The sequence below is a fragment of the Wyeomyia smithii genome, chromosome 2 (assembly GCF_029784165.1).
Source record: "Wyeomyia smithii strain HCP4-BCI-WySm-NY-G18 chromosome 2, ASM2978416v1, whole genome shotgun sequence".
Classification (NCBI taxonomy): domain Eukaryota; kingdom Metazoa; phylum Arthropoda; class Insecta; order Diptera; family Culicidae; genus Wyeomyia; species Wyeomyia smithii.
Genome location: NC_073695.1, coordinates 191,299,315 through 191,325,506, shown reverse-complemented (window position 1 = coordinate 191,325,506; position 26,192 = coordinate 191,299,315). Strand labels below are relative to the sequence as shown.

At 40.7% G+C, this 26,192-nt stretch overlaps 1 protein-coding gene across 8 annotated transcripts in view; it reads right to left on the bottom strand.

Annotated features, from left to right (window-relative positions):
- Positions 1–752: 752 nt before the first annotated feature.
- The window catches only part of LOC129720715 (ankyrin repeat and BTB/POZ domain-containing protein 2), a 251,037-nt gene continuing 225,597 nt past the window's right edge, over positions 753–26,192 (bottom strand). For 5 of the 8 annotated variants that reach the window (XM_055672338.1, XM_055672337.1, XM_055672340.1 and 2 more), the window contains 7 exons: positions 3,234–5,736; positions 2,636–3,174; positions 2,342–2,577; positions 1,860–2,283; positions 1,652–1,796; positions 1,405–1,587; positions 753–1,345 (listed from right to left, as the gene is read on the bottom strand). In XM_055672338.1, coding sequence (XP_055528313.1) covers positions 1,091–1,345; positions 1,405–1,587; positions 1,652–1,796; positions 1,860–2,283; positions 2,342–2,577; positions 2,636–3,174; positions 3,234–5,736 — 4,285 coding nt within the window. In that variant the 3' untranslated portion in view covers positions 753–1,090. Of the gene's footprint in view, positions 1,346–1,404; positions 1,588–1,651; positions 1,797–1,859; positions 2,284–2,341; positions 2,578–2,635; positions 3,175–3,233; positions 5,737–5,862; positions 7,351–26,192 lie in introns of all 8 variants that reach the window. The other 3 variants (XM_055672334.1, XM_055672335.1, XM_055672336.1) reach the window with 2 other exon arrangements.

The window sequence follows — 26,192 nt, the reverse complement described above, 5'->3', positions numbered from 1 at the left end:
TCTCTTTATTTTGAGTTGTTGATCGAGGATAAATTTTCTCTTGTTATTCGCAATGATAGGAATTAAACCCGGAAATGGTAACATCTCCGCCGACCACGCTCGACGCCTGGGTTCGAATCCCAACGCCGACATAGGTGTCGATGGCTGTGGGGTGGCGTGATCCACTCACAACCAACCCAACTAGTATAGATTCAATCCTAGCCGACACCGGGAGATTTTCTGAGGCGAAAAATCTCTGGGATCACGCCTTCCATCGCATGAGGAAGTAAACCTGTTGGCGCCTGTCCGTTAATCAACGGGTCGTTAGTTAGGGTCCTGGGTGGAGTCGCCTCCCGTGCGTCGGTGATTGGCACAACAACAGTGGCGGAACTAGACCGACGGAAAATAAGCGAGAAAAAAAATCCGGAAATGACCTCCCGTTAGAAGTAACGCGGTGAATAAAATCTAGCCGTCAAAAAATAGGAGAGATTCCGATTGTGAACCAACTGGCAAAACATGGCTTTTAAGTATAACATGATAGCTATTTCCAACTAGGAGGTTTCTGCTACAGGGTATGTTTGGTTTAGAATAAAAAAAAACTACCGAATTTTAAAATTTTTAACCTAACAACTAAACTAATGTCAATTGATTCGCAGTCTCAGTATGATGGATAAATGGACGAGAGGCTAAGGTAAAAATACTTACACAATGCGGAAAAAAGATAAACGAAATCTGCAGAAAAGCATATGAGTCAAAAAGAAACCACTAAACCATTAAAGTTATACGCTGTATATTTTTTGTATGAGTATATTATTGAAATACTATGGATAAAAAAGTCAAAACTGTTTTATATGCTAGGTAAAATATTCTTAAAAATTCTTATCGCAACTGTTATTCGTGTTTTTATACAACCAATTTAATACTAGTAGCTTGAATTTTAACAACAATATACACAATTTATGGGTTTCGTATAAATACTTTCCAGTATACCGATAAATGGCTAATCAACTGTATAAGTTGCTCATGTACATTAACAGTAGGATTGATTTAGATATTACACAAAAAGGTTAAAATACAATAAACAGTTTTAAAAATTAGTTACATGGTTTGCTTATTTAGTTTTATTATTCGACGGAGGTCTTATCGCAACGGATGCTGCGGAAGCGTTATTGGCAACGCTTGCACTGTTCCGTCGCGCCTTAATCCGAGTTTGTAGTGTGGCCAACAATCCATTCAGTACATCATGGTTCGGAATTTTCTTTGCAAATAAAAGCCGCTTAACGGAATCGTCGTACGTAAGGAGGGCAACCATGTTCTGCAGCAAAAATCCTTGACAGTACTCCATTAATTTTTGAGCGTTATAAACCTGTGTGGAAATTAGAAAGGATCAGGCGCTGTTACAATAGGTAAGTGAAAATAAAGTACCTTGGCATGAATATACATTGCCACTACGTTATCGATATCAATCATCTCTGCGCATCGTGCTTCGGTGTAGCGAAGGAGTCCTTCCAATTGGAAGAAGCTGGCCGCAGCCATCAGCTCAAGTACATCACCAGCGGCCACGTCCAGTGTGTTACATCCTCCACTATACAAGAATTGCATTACCAACTGGAAGTGAGGATCAAAAAAGTTGTAAGATTTCCGAGCAATGAATAATAAAGTGAGAACGTACCTCGAATATGTGGTAACGAATGTCGTTAATTTGGACTGTAGGCGTGCCGGTGCCTTCGTTCAGTTTCGAGCTAAGCATACTCTGTAAACGCGGTGATGCGGTTACGAGAACGATCTTATGTCCGTAGAAAATGCGATTTTCAACCCTAGAAATGTTCAAATTAGTAGAAAGAATTCAACCGTGTCAATTCAATTGTTAAGGTTATTACCTAAATGTCACATCGCTTAGTTCTGGGTTGTTGACGAACTTGGGATCAATTCTGGACCCGTTAGACGGTTGCAGTACCGGTTCTTTGATTGGTTTAATGGGCTCCCATCCGAAGCATGTGCTAAAGATGTCTGCCAGAAGAAGTGTCGTTCCCTCCTTCTGCAATGAAGTAAATCTGATTAGAAGCGGACAAGTACAGACTTGATTCCAGAGACATACTTTACTGTAGCGGAAAATGTTGAACAACAATGGCAGACATTCCGTCACAAATTGTTGACTATAGTCATCTGGACAAACTTGCAGGAAGTCTTGCAATAGTTGATCAATGACGGCATCCAGTCGAAGCTCATGAGCAGCCGCCAATGCATGCATCCAGCAGTGTAAGGTCCAAGGTACACCAAGTGCACGTAATTCAATGGTAATATCTGAAATTCATAATATTACTTTGATGATGTCATGATATCAAGATACTAATTTTCTAACCAAGGTGGTTGTTTTCAGCACTATGATACATGGCCTCTTGAAGACTTTTAATTTGCGTTTTGTTCAACGTTGGAGGAACTTCAGTTTGTCTCTCTAGTTGGTTACGGCTGGTGCTGTCACCTTCTGCCAGCATTTCCTCTAGAGAGAGTACTTCTCGACTACCCGGAGCTAGCGGGTGTGAGAGAAGCTTCCTCAGTGATACCCTTTGGCCGTGAGCTGCCGCCACGGAAATTGCACTACAACGAAAGAGAAACATGGAGTCACGAAGACTTAGAGGATTAGTTTAAAATATACCTGTAACAACCACGTTGTGCACTACCAGAAAAACATAGCGAATCCTTTAGTTGCGTGGATAAAAATGCGTGCGCTCCATGTGCGAGCAGTAATGAAACTACTTCAACAACTCCTCCCCCGCTGGCTACTTGTAGAGGAGTCAACGTACACTTATCTTCACTTAGCCGTGCTCCACCTTCCACGTGGGCACCACGTTCCAACAGAATTCGAATGGCTTGATAGTTTCCCTTGCATGCAGCAAAGGTAAGCGCTGTCCAATGTTGTGTTTCTGGGTGGATTGCTGGGCAGTTTGTAGTTCCAACTGTTGGCACTTCGATGTTAGGATCGGCTCCAGCATCCAACAGTGTTTGTATAGCCGCGTCATCATTTCGAACTGCAGCGATCATGAGGGCAGTTACGCCTTGATGATTGAGCGTATCGTAACGGGTTGTCGGTGGAACTAGTGACAGTGCCTGGATGAGAAGTTCTCCTCGACCAGTCAGCATCAAACGGAATGCCAGTGCGTATGTTGCCCGTCGTCCACATTCACTGGAATCCTCCTGGAAGTTTATTGATATTTATTAATTTTATCGAAACAAACTATCTACCCGATACTTACTATATTAGTGCTAGTGGTAGAAGTGGACGAATTGGACGACAATGAACCGTGCAATGGTTGGGTTTGGCCCGAATGATTTGACGAAACTATACTTTGGTTGGACAGAGTGAGTCTTTTCGAGGGTAACTCTTCTTCTGAAATAATTTGCCTTGGCGGGCAGTCTACACCGGGCAGCAACAGTCGAGCTGCCTGCATAATGTCGTCTTTGTCAATCAATAGCGCATGTCGATATTCAGCGTGAGCCGACGATACACGCAGCCATTCTACTAGCGGAGGTAAAACGACGTATGCCCGTTCGTAGCACAGCTCTTGGATGTTTGTTCCGCCACCATTGGTGGCTACTCCAATGTCGTTGTGTTCCAACTGAGAGCACCGCATAAAATAAAATAGTACGCGAAGTGCTGACTGCGACATTGTGATGTGTTGACTCCTCTGCTGGGCCCTGGTGACCAGATCTTTTAATTCATTAAGACTTCCAACACAAGTCGTTAGGAGACAGGGTTCGAGTGTAGGACTTTGTGTATTTGAGTTTATCGACGTTTGACTTGCCCAACGTGGCATGGTAAGCGCTCCCGAGGCAACTCGTCCAGCATTAAGATGCGCATAGGGTTGCAGCAATCCCCATAGGTCTCCTGACCCGGCTATTGCATGTTCTAGGCCACTGGCAGTCAATGTAGCAGTTGGATCCGTTGGCAGACACTGGAGGAATATTTCCTCTAGTAAATTTTCCAAACCAGCACAGAGATACACAGCAGCGTACTCATGAACAAATCTTCCTAACCTTGCATCAGCCATCCAGCGATGGAATCGTCCCACCGGTAGTTGCAAGCCTGCACGGGCCGATTTACTTTGCTTGAGGGCACTGTCTCCAGGTACGGCAAACATTGCAGCAGCTCGCAGGCATGCCTTGATACAGGAATCCGCTAAAGCTGGTGAGAGTACAATTTTGAAGGCTCCAGATACTTCATGCTTCGAACATAATCCCAGCGGTCCAGATAATCGTTGAACTTCTCGAGCTACACGGACCAAAGCTCGTTGCAGAAGATATCCCAGTCTGGGAACTGCTTCTACCGACACTCTCTCCGAGTGTTCTCGACACCGGCCAGATCTGAGCACTCGTAATACGCAGTGCTGACTCCAGGGAGGATGTTGCAGTTCAACAAGACGATTGTGTGAATCAACCCATACGAACTCATCGGCGCTCGTAACGTTAGTGTTAACCGTTTCCAGTGAACTGTATCTTCCAAGTCTACGTTCTGGTTCAGAACTCTCCGAACCGGCACTCAAACTGCTATAAGTAGAGGTACTGGTATGAGAACGCATTGTCAGTTGTTGGATGGCTAGTTTAATATCTTCCAAACCACCACCACCCCACGGAATTTTGGCTGGTGTTGCACGATGACGTGATCTCGAGTGGTTGGTGCTAGCCCGGGAACGCGCGCTTCGGTTTGTCACACCTGCAGCAAGACGATCTTCGGGTAGAGGACCAAGTGGACCATTGTTTCGATTACCACCTGGAGAGCTACTACCGTGGCCAGTGTCCGACATGGATGCATGCCCGGAGGATCGATTTTCGTCCGATGAACTGTGACACTCGTTAACACGCTGTAAACCACGAAAGTCGTGTGTTCCAGTATGGTGATGGGTTCGAGTTATACCTAATCCTTTTTGAGGAGGACCTCCGAGGGAGTTCTGCTGCGATTGAGAATGGTGGTATGGCTGTATGGCATGATGGTTCTGAGCGAAGTGTTGCTTTAAATGGCTAACACTGCTTGCATTACTAGAACTGTTACTGCTGGAGTTTAGGGGTTCAGTGGAAGAAGCTGGTGAGTTCAACAGATTACCGTTGCTGTTGCTGAGTCCATTGGCATTAAGCCGTTTATTGTTGTTGTTTCCATTGCCGTTTAGATTCGCTTTATCGAGACCAGAACTGATCATTGCCGGTTGGGATTTCACCGGGGAGCTTTGAACGGTTAGTTTAGTAGGTCCCGACACAGATCGATGGGGGCCTTGTTGATGGGTATTACCGTGATGGTTTTGCAATGGACCGTTAGGTTGCTGCTGGGGTCCATGGAGAGGCTGTTGCTTGTGGTTGCCACTTGTGAATTTATTAGGTCCTACATCTCGTTCCGGTATCATTGCTGATGTGCTGTACGATAAACTGTTGTTACTACCATTGGTGTTGCTGCTGGAAACGGTAGTATCACCGCACTGCTGGAGGCTCTGCACAGGAGACAAATTATAGTTTCTTGGATCTTGGTTCCCATTGACTGGGCGAACGGCAATTTCCTTCGAGATTCGTGGAGCCGGTGTGGCTACCGCTGGACTCTGAATCCGGGGGCCTGATGTAACGGGATTCGAGGAGGCAATATAGTGATTGCCTGGTGATAATCCATTAGATCCATTCTGAAGATTTGTGCTAGCGCTGTTTACACCTGAACTGGTGGAATTGCTGTTGTTGGACGGTGAGCTGACATGGCTGTTCGCGACTGTTCCGGAAGGTCTACAAAGAAAATGTACATATTAGTTCATTATTTCGAGTTTAAACACATCAATAATTCAAAGGGACCAAATGTGCTCACCAAGTTGTAAATATAATTAATATTGATTGTTAATAAATATACTTTACCGAGCCCGCCAGTTCTGCACAAAACTCCAGTCGAACGGATCACCGATGTCCTCATCGACACACCCATAGCCATTATCGATAGAATCGTTCTGAAACACAGCTTGCACAATATCCGAAGCCACTTTGTAGCTTTCCTCGATTTTGATGTTAATAACGCCGTTCACAACGCTTTCAACAAACGAGGGCAACGGATCGGACTTTATCTGTTCATCCGTCGCATCTGCTTTGTCGGTTCGCCGAATTTCCACCACCTGAGTATGGTTTCGTTTCGGGATTTCTCCAACCACGGCAGTCGTTTTTACTGCGGGAACTGGTGGAGCAGGAGCTTTCTTTTGGGTTATCACAACGGTAGCTGAACAGCCCGGTCCCATAGGATCTGCCGTGGGAGTTACGACCGTAGGGGGGTTCCTATTTTTCTCCTCCAGAACTGACTTGAGCTGCTGCATGAATTCTTTGCCTGGCTTTGCATGTTCATCGGTAGTATCCTTACGCTTTGGTTTATAAATGACAGAGTTTTGGCGGCGAAACTGCATTTCAGCTGTTTCTTCACACAGACGTTGTGCATGAAAAACGTTAAGCTCGGTTGACTTCGGTGGTGGCGGAGTCGGAGGACCGGATCGTGTTTTATCATTTTTCTTATGAACGATACTATCTCCGAAGTAGATTATGACTTTATGATCTTTTTGTTTTTCAATTTTGTTTTTCAAATTTTGAGTCGATACTGCAACGGATGGTGGAGGAGAAGGTGGCAGGTAGCTGAAGTAGTCATCCTCTTCTGCGAGATTATTCGTGCTTTTAATCATTTTTGGCTCTAAAAGACCTCCACTGTAACGGTTTCGATTGACCTTGGAGAAGCAGGAAATTTCATTGTAGCTTTGGGCTTTTTTCATTCGATTGAGGTGTCGTACTCCCACGGATGTTTGCTCCTCAAAGCCGTAGTTAAGATCCGTTGCCGAAGGAGCCGCCGATGGTGCCACGGCTGCACCATGGCGGCTTTCTTTATTGTAGTCGCTTGACATGCGTCTTTTTAGTATAAAATTATCATTTCGATTATTCTTATTGTTATTTTTGCAATACTTTGTTCCTTGCTGTGGCTTTCCTGTATAGGTCGCAGTGGAAACTGGACCATTTTCTGTTGTAAAACGCTCCGATTTGGCTGGAGGCTTTACTTTCAGCTTATACCCTCTAAGCTCCCGGCAGAGACTGCAGGTGCAGTCTTCCGTACACGTCATGCTGCGCGTTTTCCTAGCTAGGACCGGGGAGCTGCCAGCGAGGTTACGGCATTACTACTGCTTTGTTCAACAAGCATTTTCACTTTCGTTTTCATACAGCGTGGTGGTCACCAACCGCAGCCGCCTTCCGTGGTCAGCGTGGGTTCAGACCGCCTGCCACTGGGTAATTTTATGATGCATTGTAGGGCAGCAGTGCACACAAGGCAAGAAAAAAACATCGCGGAATTACACTAATAACTTCTGTCCACTGCAAATGCTGCAAATGAAGTTGATATGTATTAGCTCAATTATTTTGGACAGCAGCCGCATTACGGCGGTTAAGCGCATTGGCTCGCTGAAGGAAAGCCATGAATTCGAATATACGTGGTAGCGAAGAAATCGTTTTTACAGTGGCTCAGAAGTGCTGGTGCTCAAGCCGGTGCAATGTTATGAAATTGGTTGAATGGTATTTCAATCTAGCGGTAGGAAGTCAGTGCAGTTCTCATAAATTTTCAGCCAGCTGGCGAATTGAAAACAAATTGTAAGATAATTATCCAAAAATCTATTGGACGCACGCTTTTAGTGCTAGAGACTTCAACGGCCGTTGGAGTTTGCAGGCGACAAACGTTCAAACTTTTCGTATATAAACAGTACAAAATCGAAAGCTTCCATTTCATCAGCATCGCTGTTAGCAGTCGCCATAAAGATCATAATCGCATCGTTATAGTTTCATTCTACTGCACGTGCATTTCCTTTAGTTTCACTATACGGAATCACCAATTAAACCAAAGTATTTAGCAGTAAAACGGTATAAGTTAGGAGGGCTTTGTTTTCATATCTTTCTGGGTCAGCATCAAGTGCGCGGCCGCATTTAATGCATACATAATTGCTTAAATTAACTCCTCGCTTCCTAGTTCAACTGCTAAGGCGTAGTAAAACAGAGAATTGTAAAATTATATCGTAACCAGTCAAGTGTTGAATATATCAGTCGATCTATTGGTTATGTAGTTGTAATTACTATAATAAATCGAGTTTGGAGAAAGTAGTATTTATGTTATTCGACGTGTGTTTTTTACCGCTTATTGATACTGAATGTATCATAAAAAATAGCGGTTGGAATAAATATCACAGTTGCATTTTATTATTATAAGACGGTTATAGTGATTTAGTCGGTAAAAAAATGGGTTAAGAAATGATTTTCATTTTATTTTTGCAATGGAGGATTGAGCTGATTAGCAGTGATTCAGTTGAGTAGTTGAGTGGTGGAATTCAAAAAGTCCACATTTGATTGACAGTTATTTGCAGTTAAAAACGTATGGAAGACTCTGGACAACCAACCAAGAACATAAAACAATATCGCACGCTTAGCCTTGGGGCTAATAGCGGTCTCGATCAACTAGATTAGTTGAGAGAATTCGTTATCGATATTGTTTCTGGCACATTTTGTATGTGTAGGATAAGTACAACGATACACCGTGCCCCAGTGCTGAGCCGAGAAAATTTCCAGCTCGAAAAGATCCTCGACTCGATCGGGAATCGAACCCGATATCACAACCGTGTGGGAGAGCTAGCCGACCGACATCGCTAACCACAGAGCCACGGGGACCACACCAACCAAGAACATCGAGGGCATCGAATGAAAAAACATTGATTAGGGATGAGCGGTTATAAGATATCGTCGGAAGTGGACAGTAACCAGAAATTGGAACCGATTTATTAAAGTAATCTTATCTTTTACTGCGAAGCAAAGCAAAGCCTTGGTGCTACGTTCCGATTCAGAACTTGAGCTTTTTTTCGTTATACACAGACTTCGCAGCCAACTGTTTAGTGTACAGAACAATTGCGGGGCTAGCGCTACGATCCTACTGACACTAACAGTCTCCCCCGAGCCGAGACTCGAACCTACGACGACTGGCTTGTTAGGACAGCATCATACCTCGAGACCATCTGGGAGATTCTACTTTTTTAATATTATTTTTTTTATTTTACTGCGAAGATTGGTACTAAAATTATTTTACTGCAGTAATATATTGAAAATTGAACTAATGAACTATATTAATAAACTAAATTGTTTTAACAAATGTTCACGCAAGGTTTTAGAAATGGTTGCACAAAATTAATAACAACAAGCGCTTTTCGCAAAATTTTGGAATAGGGATGCAAACCCTAGTAACAATATTGGTTTTATCAAAGGTTAATAGCGCTTGATACAGCCAAAACAGCGCTATAAAACTTTGATGAAGCCAGTTTTGTTACTTGGGAATCAACAAAACCGAAAACATCGAATAAATAAAACAAAACTAAACATGCTTATAAATCTGTCGATTTTCAACGGATTTCCTTCATTCTTGCGGCAAGAAAATGTGGCAATTGAATAAATAAATCTTGTACTATTGAAAAACGTCTAGCCTAGTATTAAACGCAGATTTCGATCAATTAGAACTGGAAACAAGACCATATATTGGTATTTCTGAAACCGGGATGATATCTTGAGGTCAAAAATCGACCCCAGGCGTCGTTTTGAATTCCAAGATGGTGGTATCCGGTTTCTAGAAAACAGCCTAAACGGCAGAATACCACCCAGGAATGTCCAGAGATCAGAAATAAACCCTGACGCCGTTTTGAAATTCAAGATGGTGACTTCCGGATTTCGGAAAACACCCAAAAATGATCAATCACCATCCAGTATGAGTACTTCCGTACTTTTAGGATCGGGATGATGCCCTGAGACCTGAAATCGACTCCAGACGCAATTTCGAAATCAACGGTTGCAATTTTCGATATAAAATGGCCGAATACTATCTAATATGGGTATTTTCGAAACCAGAGTGATGTCAAAAATCCAGAAAATGATTCCAGTGACCAAATACCATCTAGTATAAATATTTTCGGAATCGAGATGATGCCCAGAAGTTAGAAATCGACTCCATTTCAAAATCCAAGATGGTGACATTCAGTTTCCGGAAAACAGCGTAAAATTGCCGATTGTCTCTAATACGAATATTTTCGGGAGCGGGATGGTATCCAGAGAGCGTAAATCGTAAACCCTAGATGTCAATTAAATGAACCACTTCATGTCGATTACATAACGCTTCTATCCAGGGCTACCAAGCATTTAAAAAAGAGAGAGTAGATAGAGCATTATTAGTGAAATTTAGCGCAGATCAACCAATTGATTAACTCCAATCGAATGTATTCCCTAACCAATTGCGAGAATTGACATAAGAGAGCAGTAACTCTACGTTAATCTTGCAGTCGTGTCTCATATACAACCTAAAGTGGTTAAGGATACTTTTTAATTGTATGAATTTTTTTCGTGAGGTCTGGTTCTTTTCAAACGATCATTCAATCTAATGTTCAAGAGAAAGCCAATTACAGGGTGTTTATTACTAACACTTGGGCCGGATCAGAGCGGCCACACTGTCGGGATTTGCTATAAACTTGAACTTAGAACACTTGAACGGTTACAATACAATGCTGGCGACACTCAGCCTTTATTCGGACAAGGCGATATCTAAAGCGTCGCAACCGTTTCATATAAAGGTTTATTCGAGACTGCGCTATATCATAATTTTATCGTTCTACTCAGGCTGAGATGCGTTACGTGGATGTTACCGGGTGTCGACAAGAATGGAATAAATCGATATTATATGATCGTAGGTGCGATCGTGTGCGTGTTGAGCGTTATCAAACTTTGTCTCTGTTTCGCAACACAGGGGGTTCAATAAGCTCGAATACAACTTTCAACCATTACGTAGCTGCGCACCATGTGCATTCTGTTATTGGTATTGGTGTCAGCTTTAGCCTGATATATAGGCAGTATCGATTTGCTGTCATTTGTTATTTGTTTCCCGCACACGATGAGTCGACGATGGAGGACTTGAGATACAAGCCTTACAAGAAACGTAAGGTTTACGGAGTAACGGATGCTAACACGAAGAAGGGACTGGATAGAGCCAACCTGATACTTTTATGGCTCGCAGGTCAGGAGTTTGTGTTTTCTGAGGAGACTTTCTTTGTCTTGCACAGGTGCACGAAGTCCAGAATATCGGCTGTGGGTGCGGACGTTGGCCAGCATCCCCTGTCCCACATGAACATCCCGCGGTTCCAGAGCGCAGCGTCGGAGATGGTTTGGGGGCCGAATCCAGGCGTGGGCAGCTCACACTGATATTTACGTGAAAACCGACGCCGCGTGCTATAGGACCGAGGTTCTGAAGAAGGTTGTAGCCCCCGCATATAGGGACATCTATGGGAATGATCATTAACGAACCGGTGAATATCATTCAAACGTGGTGTCCAAAGAATTTGACTGATTTTCTTGATAAGCTTCTTGTTCCTTAGTCCCCAGGACTTTTATGTATGGCCGTACATGCTGGCCAAGCAGAGCGAACATAAAGTGAGCATTATGTACCAATTCAAGAAGTCATTTTTTAAGACCTGGGAAGAGATGCCGATGGCCTAAACGTCTTAAGCTCGTCATGCAGCAAAAAAGGTGGGTTGCTCCCAGTTAATTGGTCGTAAAAGTTCTCAATCTATATTGCCTCAATAAAATTGACTTAGAAAAGAATATCTTGTATTTTCATTTTTAACACATTGTAAAAGCGTATTCGATCTTATTGATCACTTTATATTTAGTTTATCTGTAAAATATTGAGAAGATCTAATGTAGTCTTCCCGAAGCGGGACGGCAAATTGATTCACTTCACTGCAATTTTCTATTCACTTCTCTTTTAATTAGGTTTAGGGGTTGTTTTCAAAAATAAAAAAAAATTTATTGCTCTTTCTAGAAAAACAACTCCTTACAATATTTTTCCTAATTCTCATAAAGATTTGAATAACAGGGATAAACTTATAATGCTTCAAAATGCGCTTCGTTACGACCGTATAACCTAAGCTTAAAACTTTAAACGTGATTATTTTGGAAAGGTGATTTCGAAAAATGACAGCCGTATTTGCGATTGCCTAATAAGTACTACTAACTACTTATTAACGTTGTCGAACGTGGCGAACATGGACATACATGTCAGGAAGTGGCAGTCCTGTCCACTGATCTCGGAGCAGCAGGCAATGACGCAGCGGAAGCGCCTGAATAAGATGGTCAATAGATTTTTCGGCGAATCGCGACGTGATGGTGTTTATGGACGACGAGACCTATCTCACCATGGGTGGCAACGACTGGCAGGGCACTTCGTATTTTATTTCCCCCTCGAAAGAAGTGAGCTACAAGGTGAAATTCATTTCACACGTTCCCCAAGAAAGTGCTGTTGTGACTGACAATCAGCGAGAAAGGGATATCAAAGCCTCTCTTCTTCCGCTCTGGACTGGTCGTGAACTGGAAAATTAGTACTAAGTGCCTGCCGTAAGTTGCGTCGTACATCAAGAAATACCATGAAGGCGAAGACGTGGTGTTCTGGCCGGATCTGGTGTCGGCCCACTACTCGAAGTGATCATTGGAGAAAATGGATCGGTTGAATATCGAAGTGGCACCCAAATCGGCGAGCGTCCCCAGCTGGTCTCGAGGTAGGATGCTGGCCTAATAAGCCAGTCGTCGTAGGTTCGAGTCTTGACTCGGGAGAGACTGTTTGTGTCAATAGGATCGTAGCGCTAGCCCCGCAATTGTCCTGTACACTAAACGGTTGGCTGCGAAGTCTGTGTATAGTAAACAGAAGGTCAAGATCCGAATCGAAATGTAGCACCAAAGCTTTGCTTTTTTACCGAAAGCTGTGAACCCGCTCAACGTCCACCAGCTGCGTCCATCGAGGATTTTGGGCAAACCTAAAGCGTAAGACCTACTCCAGCAATTTTGTCGAGAAGGACTGAGGAGGAATCGATAAATAAAAAGAAGAAAGAACTCCAAAATATGCCTACACGCATTTTTTCGTGCGCCATGGCGAATCTTCCAGTCAACTGTCGGTAGGCCGCTCGCAAGGGTATAAATCTTTTTTGCATTTTTCCCTTTTCAAATGTTCGTTATCAAAAAACGTTGCCATTTCTTGGTTGATGCACGATGTTTATGCATAAATGTTTTTAGGGTGGGGAATAGTTATATGAAAAAAAACGAAACTTGATAGCAGAAAGCCAGAACCAAGTTTTTGTTGTTCTATTCGAAGCCCCAAACAATCCTTAATTTATCGGAAGTCGATTGATTCTGTCTCCGCTTGGCGCATTGCATTTCAAATTTATATGGAGATTTGTATGGAAAAGAAACTTTTTTGCATTTTTCATTCTAAAGAGCTCAAAATGGCTCAAACCATAGGTTTCATTACTTCAAATGGTAGTTTTTTTGATGCCTAACAACTTGGCCGAAGTCACTAAAAAACTAGTGTGTCCCAAAAAAATACTAGAGCGGTTCAAAGTTAACTATGTCGAAATTTATGTTGCAAATCATTTTTCTGCCAGCACTGCCAGTGTACCGGCGTTAGTCAGATTTCTATTAGAAGTAACCTCTGAAACGCGTTGTAGATTCTACCTACGTCTAGAATATTGACCTAAATTTGTTTGCTTGATCCAGCTGAGTGTATAAACTCGTTACAACAGGTTATTTTTGATGGGAATCCTACTGACGCCGGTACATTGATAATGTTGGCAGAAAACAAGATTTTCTGCATTTAAATCGACATACTCATCTTTGAACAACTGTAGCTCTTCTTAGAGACATCCTAGCTCTTCAGTGTCTCCTGATAAGTTGTTAGGCATCTAAAATACTATACTTTAACATAATGTAGTGCATTATTAGATCATTATTGAGCTCTCTAGAAAGGTAAATGCAAAAAAGTAGGTTTTCCCATATAAATTTGCATACAAATTTGAAATGCAATGCGCCAAGCGGAGACAAAACCAATCGACTTCCGGTAAGATTAGGGTTGTTTGGGGCCCCAAAAGGAACCAAAGAAAACTTGGTTCTGGAAAATCGATCACTTTGCCCCATCCTAATGTTTATTTTGGTAAAAAATAGACGTTCAAGCCTAACTTTAATTTAAACCCTAAAACTCAAACTAGTGAATGTTTCATTGAAAGCAGACAGTGTGTGCAGCTGCGGAAGCGAAAAATAAGCGAACTAAAATGAGATACAGACTTGGAAAATATAGCGCTTCCAGACGTACGTCCCGTCTAGATGCGGTATTTTTTCCAAGTCTGTATTATATTTTCACTTCGTTTATTTTTCGCTTCCTCAGTTGCACACAATGTCTGCCTTTATTGAACTTAAAAGTTGACGGGTACAAAAGTTGTTGTAAAACTAGAAATGTGTTCGAAAAAAAAGTGAATGTTTTTTGAGGTTTTATAAATTTGAAGTTGTATACCTTTATATTGCATGGGTAAAAATAGATTATTTATTGAGTAATACTAGTTTATAGTGTAATGTTTATAAGTGCAGAATTCATAATCTCAGAAGAAATCATAATCTGTCAAATATTTTTCGAGACGGCTTTCGAACAATGAGTGCTATGAGCGTGGTAGTGAAAAATCCAGGCGAGTATCCCGAAACACCTGGAAATTCTAGGATACCCAGACGACTGGGAGCTGGCAGCGGAAGAAAAGCGAAGATTACCAACCCGTGAAGGCAAGGAAGGTGAGGGATTACTTCAAGCACAATCAGAACTTCTCGATTTGGGACGGGCCAAGAAGGTCAAATTTTTCCACCTGATTCATCGATCAGACAATGAAGCTGGTAGGATTTCAAGGTAAGGCAGACGTCTAACCAGACTGATGAACAGAATACGGTTGCCAAAACAGTTGTACCGCGAGTGGTTGGTGCCGCCGAAATGCATCGTAATGGTCGGCAAGACGTATATTAAAGCGAACGCCAAGCGGATTCCCGGCCTCGAGTTTGACGTCGGCAAGTCCTGCCTGGAAGTTCCAGGAGAAGAAAGTTGACAAATTTGCAAGGGAGCACCATTAACGTCCAAATTTAAAAAGGAGAATCCCTTCAGAAGCGCCTTCTGCCGTCTCTCCGGTCCCACGAATGTGAAACTCTGTTTCGGCTGGAATGGTACGAATCCAGGAATGTTGTTTTGGTGTCAAATGAAAAATTCTAGGTGATTATGAAGGAAAAGCTCCGGAACACAGATAAAGTCCTCAAAAACGACCAGGATTTGAAAAAAGAGTGGATGAGAGTGATGGTTGCCTGTAGCAAAAACGTCATATCAAGAAGACTGGCATCTCTGGATCGATCCCATACAAATCACAAGCGTCAAATCAAACAGCGTACAGGTGGAAGTTTGCTATGAAAGAAGCTGGTAATTACATCGCTGCGAAGATAGAGTGTGCGTATGTGGTGGTCCAGCCTGTGCGTTCGGCTTGCATTTGCATGCGTCAGTTCCACTTTAACTCAAAAGACTGCGCTGCCAAAACTGTCGCTCAATCTCAGGCAGAGTTCACAGTCTTTTTGACATGATGTTTTTGCCTGTAGTTTAGTAAAGACTATTGGCAAATCGTATGAAATGTGAACATAAGTTTTTTTTCTTGCGAAATCATATTTTTCTTTGCATTGTGTATTCAGCAATGGAGTCCTAAAGTTTCAAACGGTTTTCTGATTTTTATATATCAGCTGGAAGAGTGCAATTTTCTGAGCAAAACGTGATTTTCAAAAAATGTTTATCGTTTTCCTTCGATTTTTAAATGAAGAATGAAAAACCGCTCTAAATGCCTTAAATGACAGTTCTCTCATATACCGTACATGGGCGAAACGTCATCTAAGACCTTTCGAGCAGTTTTTTATTCTAGGGATTGGCGAACGGCTCACGAGCCGTTCATATGAACCGGTTCTTAGAAAAGAGCGAAAGAACGAACGGCTCACGAAAAAGAGCCACGGTTCTTGGAGCGTACCAGAACTTATGGATTCGCGCGAACCCGAAGTTTACCGAGAAAACACGAACCATCAACGCTCGTGAATCATTGCGAACCATGAGCCGTTCATATGAGTCGGTTCGGAACGGTGAGTGAGCGGTTCAGAGCCGTTCTTGCAAAAGAGCCGTTTCGCCCTTTTCTTCATTTCAAAATCGAAGAAAAACGATAAACTGTTTTAAAAAATCACGTTTTGCTCAGAAAACGCGGCTTTTTCGAATGATATATAAAAACCGGTATAGCTTTAGGACCAAATTAACATTATTAACAATATCACTGTTGAGAGTAAGTTAGTTGCTGATCACTATTTTATCCGTGCTTTTGTACAATTTCAATTCACTGGAGAGAATAAATTGCGTTTGTCTGGTAAGAAATTGAAAAAAATAAATTATTTGACCGACAGAGAGTCATGGGGGTTTGGAGAATTAGTGAGAAGGAACGGTTTATGAGACTGGTGACTCAGGGGGCTCTTGTGGCTGTCAAACTCCATACATTTTCCATCTACCACTCATTGGCGTTTCTGGTACCCACTTTTTGGTTGGTTTGCCCTAAAACAAGTGAAATAGAGTAAACGTCCCATTTTGTCGGTAGACTTATTCTCGAGTGAATGTCGTTTTAGATGGAAAAAACAAGAGCTCAACATTTGTTTTTAGTACAATGTGCACTTTCAATCAATGAGATAAGCTTTGTAAGCATTTGAAATGAAATATTACCGCCATGATGAATTTTATGATTGGTAGGCAAAATGTTGGCCCCTGTGGTGACTGCATGACGGAAAGAAACAAATAAAATCCAAATAAAATAAAAATAAGTACAACAAACTAACTATTGGTCAAATTGGACTTATGCTGATTGCTGATAGGTTTGGTTCATATGCGTGTATTTGGAATCTATGAGCTTCAAACAGCGCATTAAGTTGTATTTCAAGTTGACAAAATTTTGAAAACAACTTGATGGTAGAGTTTATATTTATCATAAAAACAATTTGAAAGTGGCGATGTTAAAAATGTAGATGAAAATTGTTTTATTATCTCACTTGTTCATCTTGCACTATTATAATGCAACTGTGCGGCTCAAGGTAGTAAATAACGATCAGTGTTTGTTTCAACCACCGCACCGCAGTTGCCGTTTTTCGGTCACCACACAATTTTCACCAATTCGGTGTCGGTTTGTAGCTCACATGCACGAAGAGACATGTCAAAATCCACCACCGCCCACTCACCACCAATCACACTGGCGGGAGGCTCGAGCATGTGGTATACAACGCTTGTTCTCAATAAAATTTAACAAATAGCATAATTTACTACTCCGTGAGCCGCGTCCCCGAGTGCGAACCGCTATCGGCCTGATGGGGCACCACATTTTGTACTGATTATTTTAATTTGCCTTTCTTGTCGAACCGCGTGTTACTCAATCGACTGCAGTGATGCCATTTTGCTCTAGTCTTTCAAAAGAGAAAAAAGTAATGCCATTCTAAACAACATCAATGAAAAATGCAATGCGGGTTTGCAATTTTCCGTACAGGTGTACATATTTAGTTATTCATTCTGTAGTTATTGACTGGTACATTTGAGCCATTCGTCATGTGCGCAGACTTTATGCACATCATAAGAGCACTGTTATCGTCATTTCATCCATTGATATAGATATCATTGCTTCACCTTGCTTTTTGCCATATGCATTGTGGTCGCCTAGCTCATTAATCTTCCATTTGGCATTTTGTTCGCTGGTGTGGGTGGTTTGAAAATTAACTCACATGTGCGCAACACGCTCGACGGGCATTTCGCTACCGTGCTGCTCCCACGTGGCTGTCGGCTAAAGGGCCAAACCCGGGTCGTAATTCAGAAGCATGTGTCAGGTCGAGATTTGGAACTTAAGGCCAAGGCACGCGGACCGCGGGGTGCACAGTAGGTTCTAAGAGTCCGCGAACGCGGTTTTTGTGTTGGGTGGCGATCACTACCTACAAAAGGGGTACCTATTTGCTACCTACAAGTTGTAGGTAATCGTTGCGCTACTTGTTGAATCCAATTCAGATTTTCAAAGTTCGCGAATATTCAGGAAAACTTACAGTCGATAAAATAATATCACAATTGACATATCAATGGGACACCCGAAACAATGTTCAATTCTAATAGATGGCGCTGCAGTGGTAGTGGTAGTAAAATCGAAATTTCAACGAGCATTTTGCTTAATGACCGGAAAAACTGCTATAAGTTATTCTGTTTTTATATTATTCTAACTTTCTAGTACTTACTTTTACTATATTCAATCTAGTTTTATAAAAAAACTTGATTTCGCTGTACTACTATATTGTGTCAACGGAGTTGTATAAGAAAATCAAGTTTTTTGATAAAAATAGATTGCATCTAGTAAAACTAACTACAAGAAAGTTAGAATAATATAAAAATAAGGTAACTAATAGCAGTTTTTCCGCCCAATAAGCAAAATGTTCGTAGAAATTTCGATTTTACTACCACTACCACTACAGTGCCATTTCTTAGAATTTAACATTGTTTGGGTGTCCCATTACAGTATTTCCAACGCATGTCATGAAGATACATTTATTATTAACGAAAAAATTAAACATTTGGGAATGATCTGTAATCGGCTTTCTGACGAAGCTTTTTCGTGATGCCGGAACGAGAGTGGCGTTCGAACCCACGTCTACTGTTTAAATGTATCTCTTGATTCTACCAATTGAATGTTTGCGATTCGCTGTTTTCCAGTCATTCTTGTAAACCTAGCAGGTACTTAGAATCTTCGATTGAGCGACACTAAGAAAGATTCGTTGGGCTGCGCATTTGAGGGTACAAATGAGGTCGAGTGACTGTTCATGAACGTTTGCGTTTTTGGCGTAATGTGATAATGTTTTATTTGGCCAAAACACATACTTTCCATCAACATGGTGTTTTTGTAGAAATGCAATCAACTTTTTAAAAGATTCGTTCTGGTATACAGTAAGTTCTTTTTTACACGAGGGATGCGTTCCAAATTTTTATGGGATCGCGAAAAAAAAGACTTTTTTGAGTTGCGAATATAACGAAGAAAACCGTTTTAAAATATTTGAAACTCGTTTCAATATGATAGCGTTCAATCTAGAGACCAAAATTCAATATTTTAAATTTTCAGTATTTACACCAAAAATTGCGATTTTTTTTGAAAACTGATATATGATGGTACCTAGTGTCCTGAAACGGAAAACGTAATTGAAATGAGGTCGATATCTTGTACCGTTTCTGAGTAATTAAGAAAAGCAACTCTTGTAAAAAAACCGTGTAAAAAAAAGATTTTACTGTACATTATGATTGATAGGCTTAAACCATGATTTAGAAAAGTAGAACGGAATTCTATTTGCTCCGATATTTTGGCCGGTCTTCCACTACCTTCCTTGCGAATTATTGTTTAGGTTTGCAGAATATTACAGATAATCGAAGCCGGAAGATTTTAGCCTTTAAAAAGGTTTACTGTAAACTTTTTGCCGAGATTTTTGTGCAGTTCGTAAAACGGCATTTTTCACCTTTATAAAACTGTCCGATGAATCTATAATGAATCTGCTTTGTTCATATTGAATCATTGCTGTTTTTGTTTGAATAAAAATTCAACTTTATTTTGAAAAACTAGTAAAGTTTCTATGTAACTTTTAACGGCTTTCGCAGTATAAAAGAGCAAGCGCTTCCATGCAGTAGAATCACTTTTTTGTGCCACTGCTCGTATTGTGGCGTATTTTCGCGGAGTTCTCGACATAATCGCATCAATTGAAGTCAATACAATTCCCCAGTGATGTTTCGTTCGATTTCAACACATAATAAATAACACCGAGCTAGTATCACCAAATACACCAATACACAGCACAACTTTCGCAGTGATCAAAACTCGCGGAAATGGAGTCGAAAGAACAGCTCGTGCGTGATAAAATCTTGCGCATTCATCACGAGAACAAGGATCTCTCGCATCGTTCCATCGCTAAAACGTTGGGAATCGTGACTTCCACGGTGTCGCGAGTGATTAAGCGGTTCGAGGAACGATTGACCACCGATCGGAAGCCCAGAAGTGAAAGAAAAAGTATTCCGTACAACACCAAAAATCACAACCGCGTAGTTGGGCCTTCAACCGAAACCCGAACGCCTTCGTTCGGGATGTGGCTGAGAAGCTGCACCTAAGCCGAAGTTTTGTCCAGAAGGCCAAAACTAAGGTTGGGCTTCGAACCTTCAAGGTACAAAAGGCCCCCAATCGCGACGAGAAGCAAGTCAGCCAAAACCCGTGCCAGGAAGTTGTACCTCAACATGCTGACGAAAGTTGAATGCTGCATCATGGACGACGAAACATATGTGAAGGCAAACTTTAAACAGATCCCCGGCAACCTGTTTTTCGCGGCCAAGGATAAGTTCAGCGTTCCGGAGCATGTCCGCAGTCAGAAGATGTTCAAATTTGCGAAGAAATTCCTGGTTTGGCAAGCCATCTGCACGTGCGGGAAGCGGAGTGCACCTTTCGTGACCCAGGACACGATGAACGGACAGGTGTACATAAAAGAGTGCCTCCAGAAGCGGCTGCTTCCTCTCCTGAAGGCCCACAACGTCCCAACAATCTTATGGCCGGATTTGGCCTCATGCCACTACTCCAAGGACGTGCTGAAGTGGTATGCGGACAATAAGGTCAATTTCGTGCCGAAAACCCTCCTAACACTCCGGAGCTCCGCCCCAACGAAAAGTACTGGGCGATTATGAAGCAGCACCTTCTTAAACAACCTAAGGTAGTGAAGACAGTCGAGGAACTGAAGAAAGTATGGGTTTACATGCAGAAAACGGTTGATTCACAGGTTGTGCACAATCTTATGGCCAGGGTTAAGACCAAGTTGCGGGCATTTGCGTATGGACTGTAAATAAAATACGAGTAAAATGGTAAAATGAAGTTTAATAGTTATTTTTCAATCCCTGAAAATTTGATGGCAATTGGATGAAAACTCGAATTTTGCGGATCAATTTTGTGTGTGGCAATTTCATCGTGGACACCCTTTATTCGGCCGAGCCGTTAACATAGAAGCATGATTGGACAGTCTCCATGATTTTTTTTCTTAGGGTTGCTGTGATGAATCAATTTGTTATCACTCGTCAACCCTTTCCAGCAAACAATTTGGTCCACAGGATTACACGATATAAACAAATTTAATGTTGCATCTTAAGTTACTTCAACTTGATATGCACATTCAACCGACTTGAAATTGGCATCCTTACACAACTTTCGGCTTGCTAAGTACCTTTTTGCCACTGGAGCAATTGTTCGTAAGCGAGAAAACGAGAACCTTTGTTTTCAAATCAATCTCAAAGCATGCAATCGCTTGGCGGGTAACTCCTAATACCAAAAGAAGCTATTCCAGCGTTCGAGCGGTTCATCATCGAGCGATTACTCCAGCATTTTCGGGGATTATTTGTTTTTCACTTAGAAATGTATAGCCAATACTGGCAACATCGAAGGTCTTAAAGTGATTCAACGGGTCAAATGTCATGTACCATCCGGCTTAGTCCGACGAAGTGAGTATTTTCTGTATGTGTGTGCAGGACTGGAATTCACCTCAGTGCAGACAGAGCCACACAAATTTGTACACAACACATTTGTCATCAAACCGTGTGTGCCATTCCCGATCAGTGCTGATAAAAGTCATTTTCCCTAGCAAAATTCTTCGAAAATTACAGCCAATCATTTTCAATTTTCACTTCCAATGATCGCAGCACTCTTTCAGATACACTAGATTTTCGTCCTTATAACGTGCTATTATACTCAAATTTGACGACAAATCCAACCAAATGATCTTCACTTCAAAGCGAAAAAGAAAAACAAGCAGTCCACTCAACCAAAATGAACCTCACCGAAACATTTTTCCACTGACACTGACCGATGCCTTGACAATCTTCGTTAACTGATAAACTGATTTTGTTGTCTTGCTTCCATCGCATGGAATATAATGAGGTGTTTTGACAGTTCACTTCCATGCAAAAAGCGGGAAGGGAGTACTCTGAAAGGATTGTAAAACAATAAGGTTTATGGATGCTTATTTTTCACATTCACTCAAGACTGTCAACAAATATCAACCCTACCCGATATTTCTTTTGTGTTCTCTTTTCCCCATTCGCTCTTTTAAATTTCTTTCGCACCGAAAAAATTGAATGAATACACTTTGTGCATTTGCCAAAATGTGCGACACATTTTTTGTGTGTTACTTGGGGCAATGATTATCGGATTTGACATGGTTGGTTTATGTTGTTTTTTTTTTTTGTAATTCATTCACGCGGTTCTTTCAATGTTGGTTGGATGTATTGATGCGGTGTAATTGTTCCATTTTCTCCGCGTTTTGTTTAATTTGGTACAACGATTATTGTATTAAATTAATTTTTTGTTTTGGCACTTCATTTGACTCCTACTGAAATAATTTTGAAACAAATTTTGAGTGCCGCTCAATGGGTTTTGTGTCAAGACCAAAAATGCTTTCTTCTCGGAGATAGCCGCAATATGTCTCGTACATGAACAGTAGGGTGGCAATAGTAATCGAGTTTTCAATTTTCGTTTAGAAGTAGGGCTCAAAAATTTCGTCTTCGAAAAAAGTCTCCATTTCAAACTTCAGCTTAATCGAAATTTCAGAACACGTAAGTATAATTATTTGGCCGATGAAAAATATGCACAGGTAGGTCATAAATTTGTCAATATAAAAAATGTTTGAAGCCAAATATCTTAGAAAAGCATGAAATGTCAAGATCTGGTGTTATCCAAAAACAAAAATTTGAAAAAAATCGACTTTCTTGGACTTAAAAATTCTTGAACTGCGGCCAATGGAATGTATGGGAAAATGAGACCATTGAATTTCGATGATAATCAAAACTGATAGTGACAGTATTTAAATAAAATTTTACTCGCGCATAGCAAAAATCTAAACTACTCGCACGCCAAGTTGGCAAAATTGAGTGTGGCCAAATCAACCATCACCAACGTAATAAAATTATTTGGAGAACGTTTGTTTGTCGACTGCCAGGAAGACAGGATCGGGGGGATATCGAAATCCGAAGGTCGCAAAACCGACGAAAAGAGTGGCCTGCAGTTTCAAACTGAATCCCAGCCTTTTCGTCCCCGTGAGAGTGCCGTCTACAACTGTGTATCGAGCCGAAAAACGAACCGGACGGTAACTCCAAATCGTGCCGATAAGCAAATCAAGTCGGCCAGATAACGATCTCGAAAGCTGTATTTGAAGATGCTGACGAAGTTTGCGTGGTACAGCATGATGAAACTTACGTCAAGGCGCCTTTCCTCAAGCAACACAGTTCTGTTTTGGTCGGATTTTGCATCTTGCCAATATCGGGCAAAATAGACCTTAATGTTTTTCTCTTTTTTTTCAGCTCATCTATTAGATATTACGTCACAGCTCAAATCACTTCAAACGATTAGTGTCTTACAATACCCTTATTGGATGGTATTTGGCCCATATTGGAATTCTTTGGCTGTATTCACGAAACCGGAGGTTGCCATTCTGGATTTCAAAATGGCGTCTTGAGACGAATTTTGGTCTCTAGGCATCATAATAATACTCAAATTGAATAGTTTTTGGCCGTTCTACAGACGAATACACTTCAGAAACGGAGGGAACCATATAAATAAGATCAACTGCGTCACGGAATTTTATATTGAAATATTAGATATTTGATACAATTGCGCAGTTGGTTGCAAAAAAACACATTATAATAAAAGAATATTCTCAGGAAACAACAAATTCTCAGGCTGACATATTTTTTCCGAGAATTACTACGTACACGCTCCTTCAATTTTACTCTAAATTGAGCAACTTTGACTCAGTTTTACATTGTCTATTAAAACGTCAAAAATTGAGTAAGTTTCGTTTCCCGAACTGAGTAACAGTTACTCAGTTTGTTATAATTTTCTGCTTTACTCTTTTTTTGAGTGGTAATGAAAATATTTAAAAACGTTTCGCAAAAAAGTTGTTGTTTGGAAAAACGTGTTGTATTGTTGTTTGAAAAAAGTGTTTTTAATTTGTGTATTAGAGTTCCTCCAGATATGAGAATGGTTATGGATTTTTTGGCATGTGTACTATTAAAACCTCAAGTCACAGTTCCTGGGTAACAGTGAACCGTATTGCTGTGGTTTTTAATGAAGCTGCTAAGGCAGAAGATACACTAATGATTTGATAAGGTTTGTTTTTTTATTACATATATGTTTATGCAAAATACAGATTTGAAAAAAAAACTTGTGATTTTGTTATAGTTTTGTGGAACAATCCTCTGGCAGTATCATTCATCAAAGGGATCAAAAGTCAAAACGAGCAAACTGAGAAGCTTTTACTCAGTTTCATTTCAAAGCGGTTTTTTAAGAAGAGGGTGATTCCTACTCAATTTCTGACACATGGTGACTCTACCCATAATTTAGTAATATCATAAAAAATCTGTTCAGAGTAGGTTCACTTTTAACGAAAGTGAGTGACATCTCACTCAGTTTAGAGTTAAATTTGACGAGCGTGTATGTGGTAATCTGTTTTAACAAACAATAGACTTCGTGTAAGAAGGGCCAGATCACACCGCTAGAAGGATTAATTTGTGGTTTTTAACTCTCGATGCGCTTCAGCCACCGTTTTTCTTAATCAAATTAGGAAAGCAACATTTCCAGCAATGACGAGTGTTTGGCTCAGAACCAGACATTCCCACACAACCAGGATTACATGACGCTACAATGAAATCGCTGACGTATCAAAGTGGTTTGTCTACCATACGTTTAAGCTTGATTTATCACGTTTTAGATATGTCAAAATCGATCAGCACTTACTGCTGACGCCATCTATTAACAATTAGCGAGAAATTAGTTGTGCATCTAATAAATAAACAATCAACATGTTCTGTCACCACACAAGCTGTAACCAGATAAAACGGCTTAAGATGAACACAAACATTAACATGAATAAATTCTTACATTATGAAGCTATTTGACAGCTTGAGAAATTTGGTTTTGTGTTTTTTTATGCTGCAAAAGTCGGTCTATATTTTCTAAGTACCTTTGTCCAATGATAACAAAAATGATAATTATTTCGCCATAAATCTATGCCTTAAGTCCAGAAATTCAGTAAAACCAGTCTTTTACAGTATTTTCAATATCTTAGTGAATGAAAATGAGTATAACAAAATAATAATTCCATCATTTGAATCAATGTTTTCTATACAGGGACTCAATTTGGCAGCACAGGAATGTCAGAAAATGTAAATAAATACAAAAAAAAGTTTTCATTGCGTAAGGTCTAATTTTTTTCTCAACTGAATTAAAATTGTTTAGCTCTTCAATTGTTGTTTTTCATCAGCGAGAAGTGTTATTGCTCGAATAAACGTCGAGCAACATAATTCTGATGAAATATCGGTAAGTTTCAATGAGCATCACCTTTCATAACGGTAAAAATGAAACATTCTACAGTTACGTTCGGCGCATAACGCTTCACGTAGCTCTGGGTAAAAGGACTCTTAGTAAACAAACAAACATTTCATCTCGTTTCCAGTAATGTCCGAAAGTCCAATCGACGGTCATGAACTGTTGAACGGTTCGGTGCTAGAGGCAATCAAAAACGGTATTTTTAAAAACCATGCCGTTTGAGTTAATGGAATTCCAAAGAAAACCAATTCGTCATTATTTATTAGATGACAAATTCGGCCGTATTGTAGTGCATTTTGACCCTTCGATAGGGTGCATTTCTTAGGTCTAAAAGAAGGTACTTTTGCCAACAAAAGAATATTGTCTTTCGTTCGTAGCTAAAAATGCCATTAACCTTGAATCCTTAACACCTTAAAAAAATGCAAAACGTTGTGTTGTTAAATATTATAAAAAACAATATTCAAGCTCCGTTACTCCCTTATCAATCTTTTGAACTTTCCATATTTCACCTCTCAGAATAATCTTTGATAGTTTTTTTTTAATATTTGTTTCGAGCGGATTTTCCTTAATATTTTCAAAAACACAGTTCATAATTCAAAGCGCTGTGTGGGTCATTTAAATAATAGAATAAAATAGAACACAGATAAAGTTATTTAAGTTTAAATCCAATGATTCTGAAACTCTAAATAGCTGAATTTTCTTCAGAAGCCTCAATAGGATCTTCTCTCAGACTAACATTATGGCATCATTGAAATGAATTTGATAACTTGGTATAGAAAACCACATTGGAAGCAGATGGTCTATTGCATTATGGTAAACGCACAATAACCATACCCTCTCTCATATAAAATTTCCAAACGTCGTTTC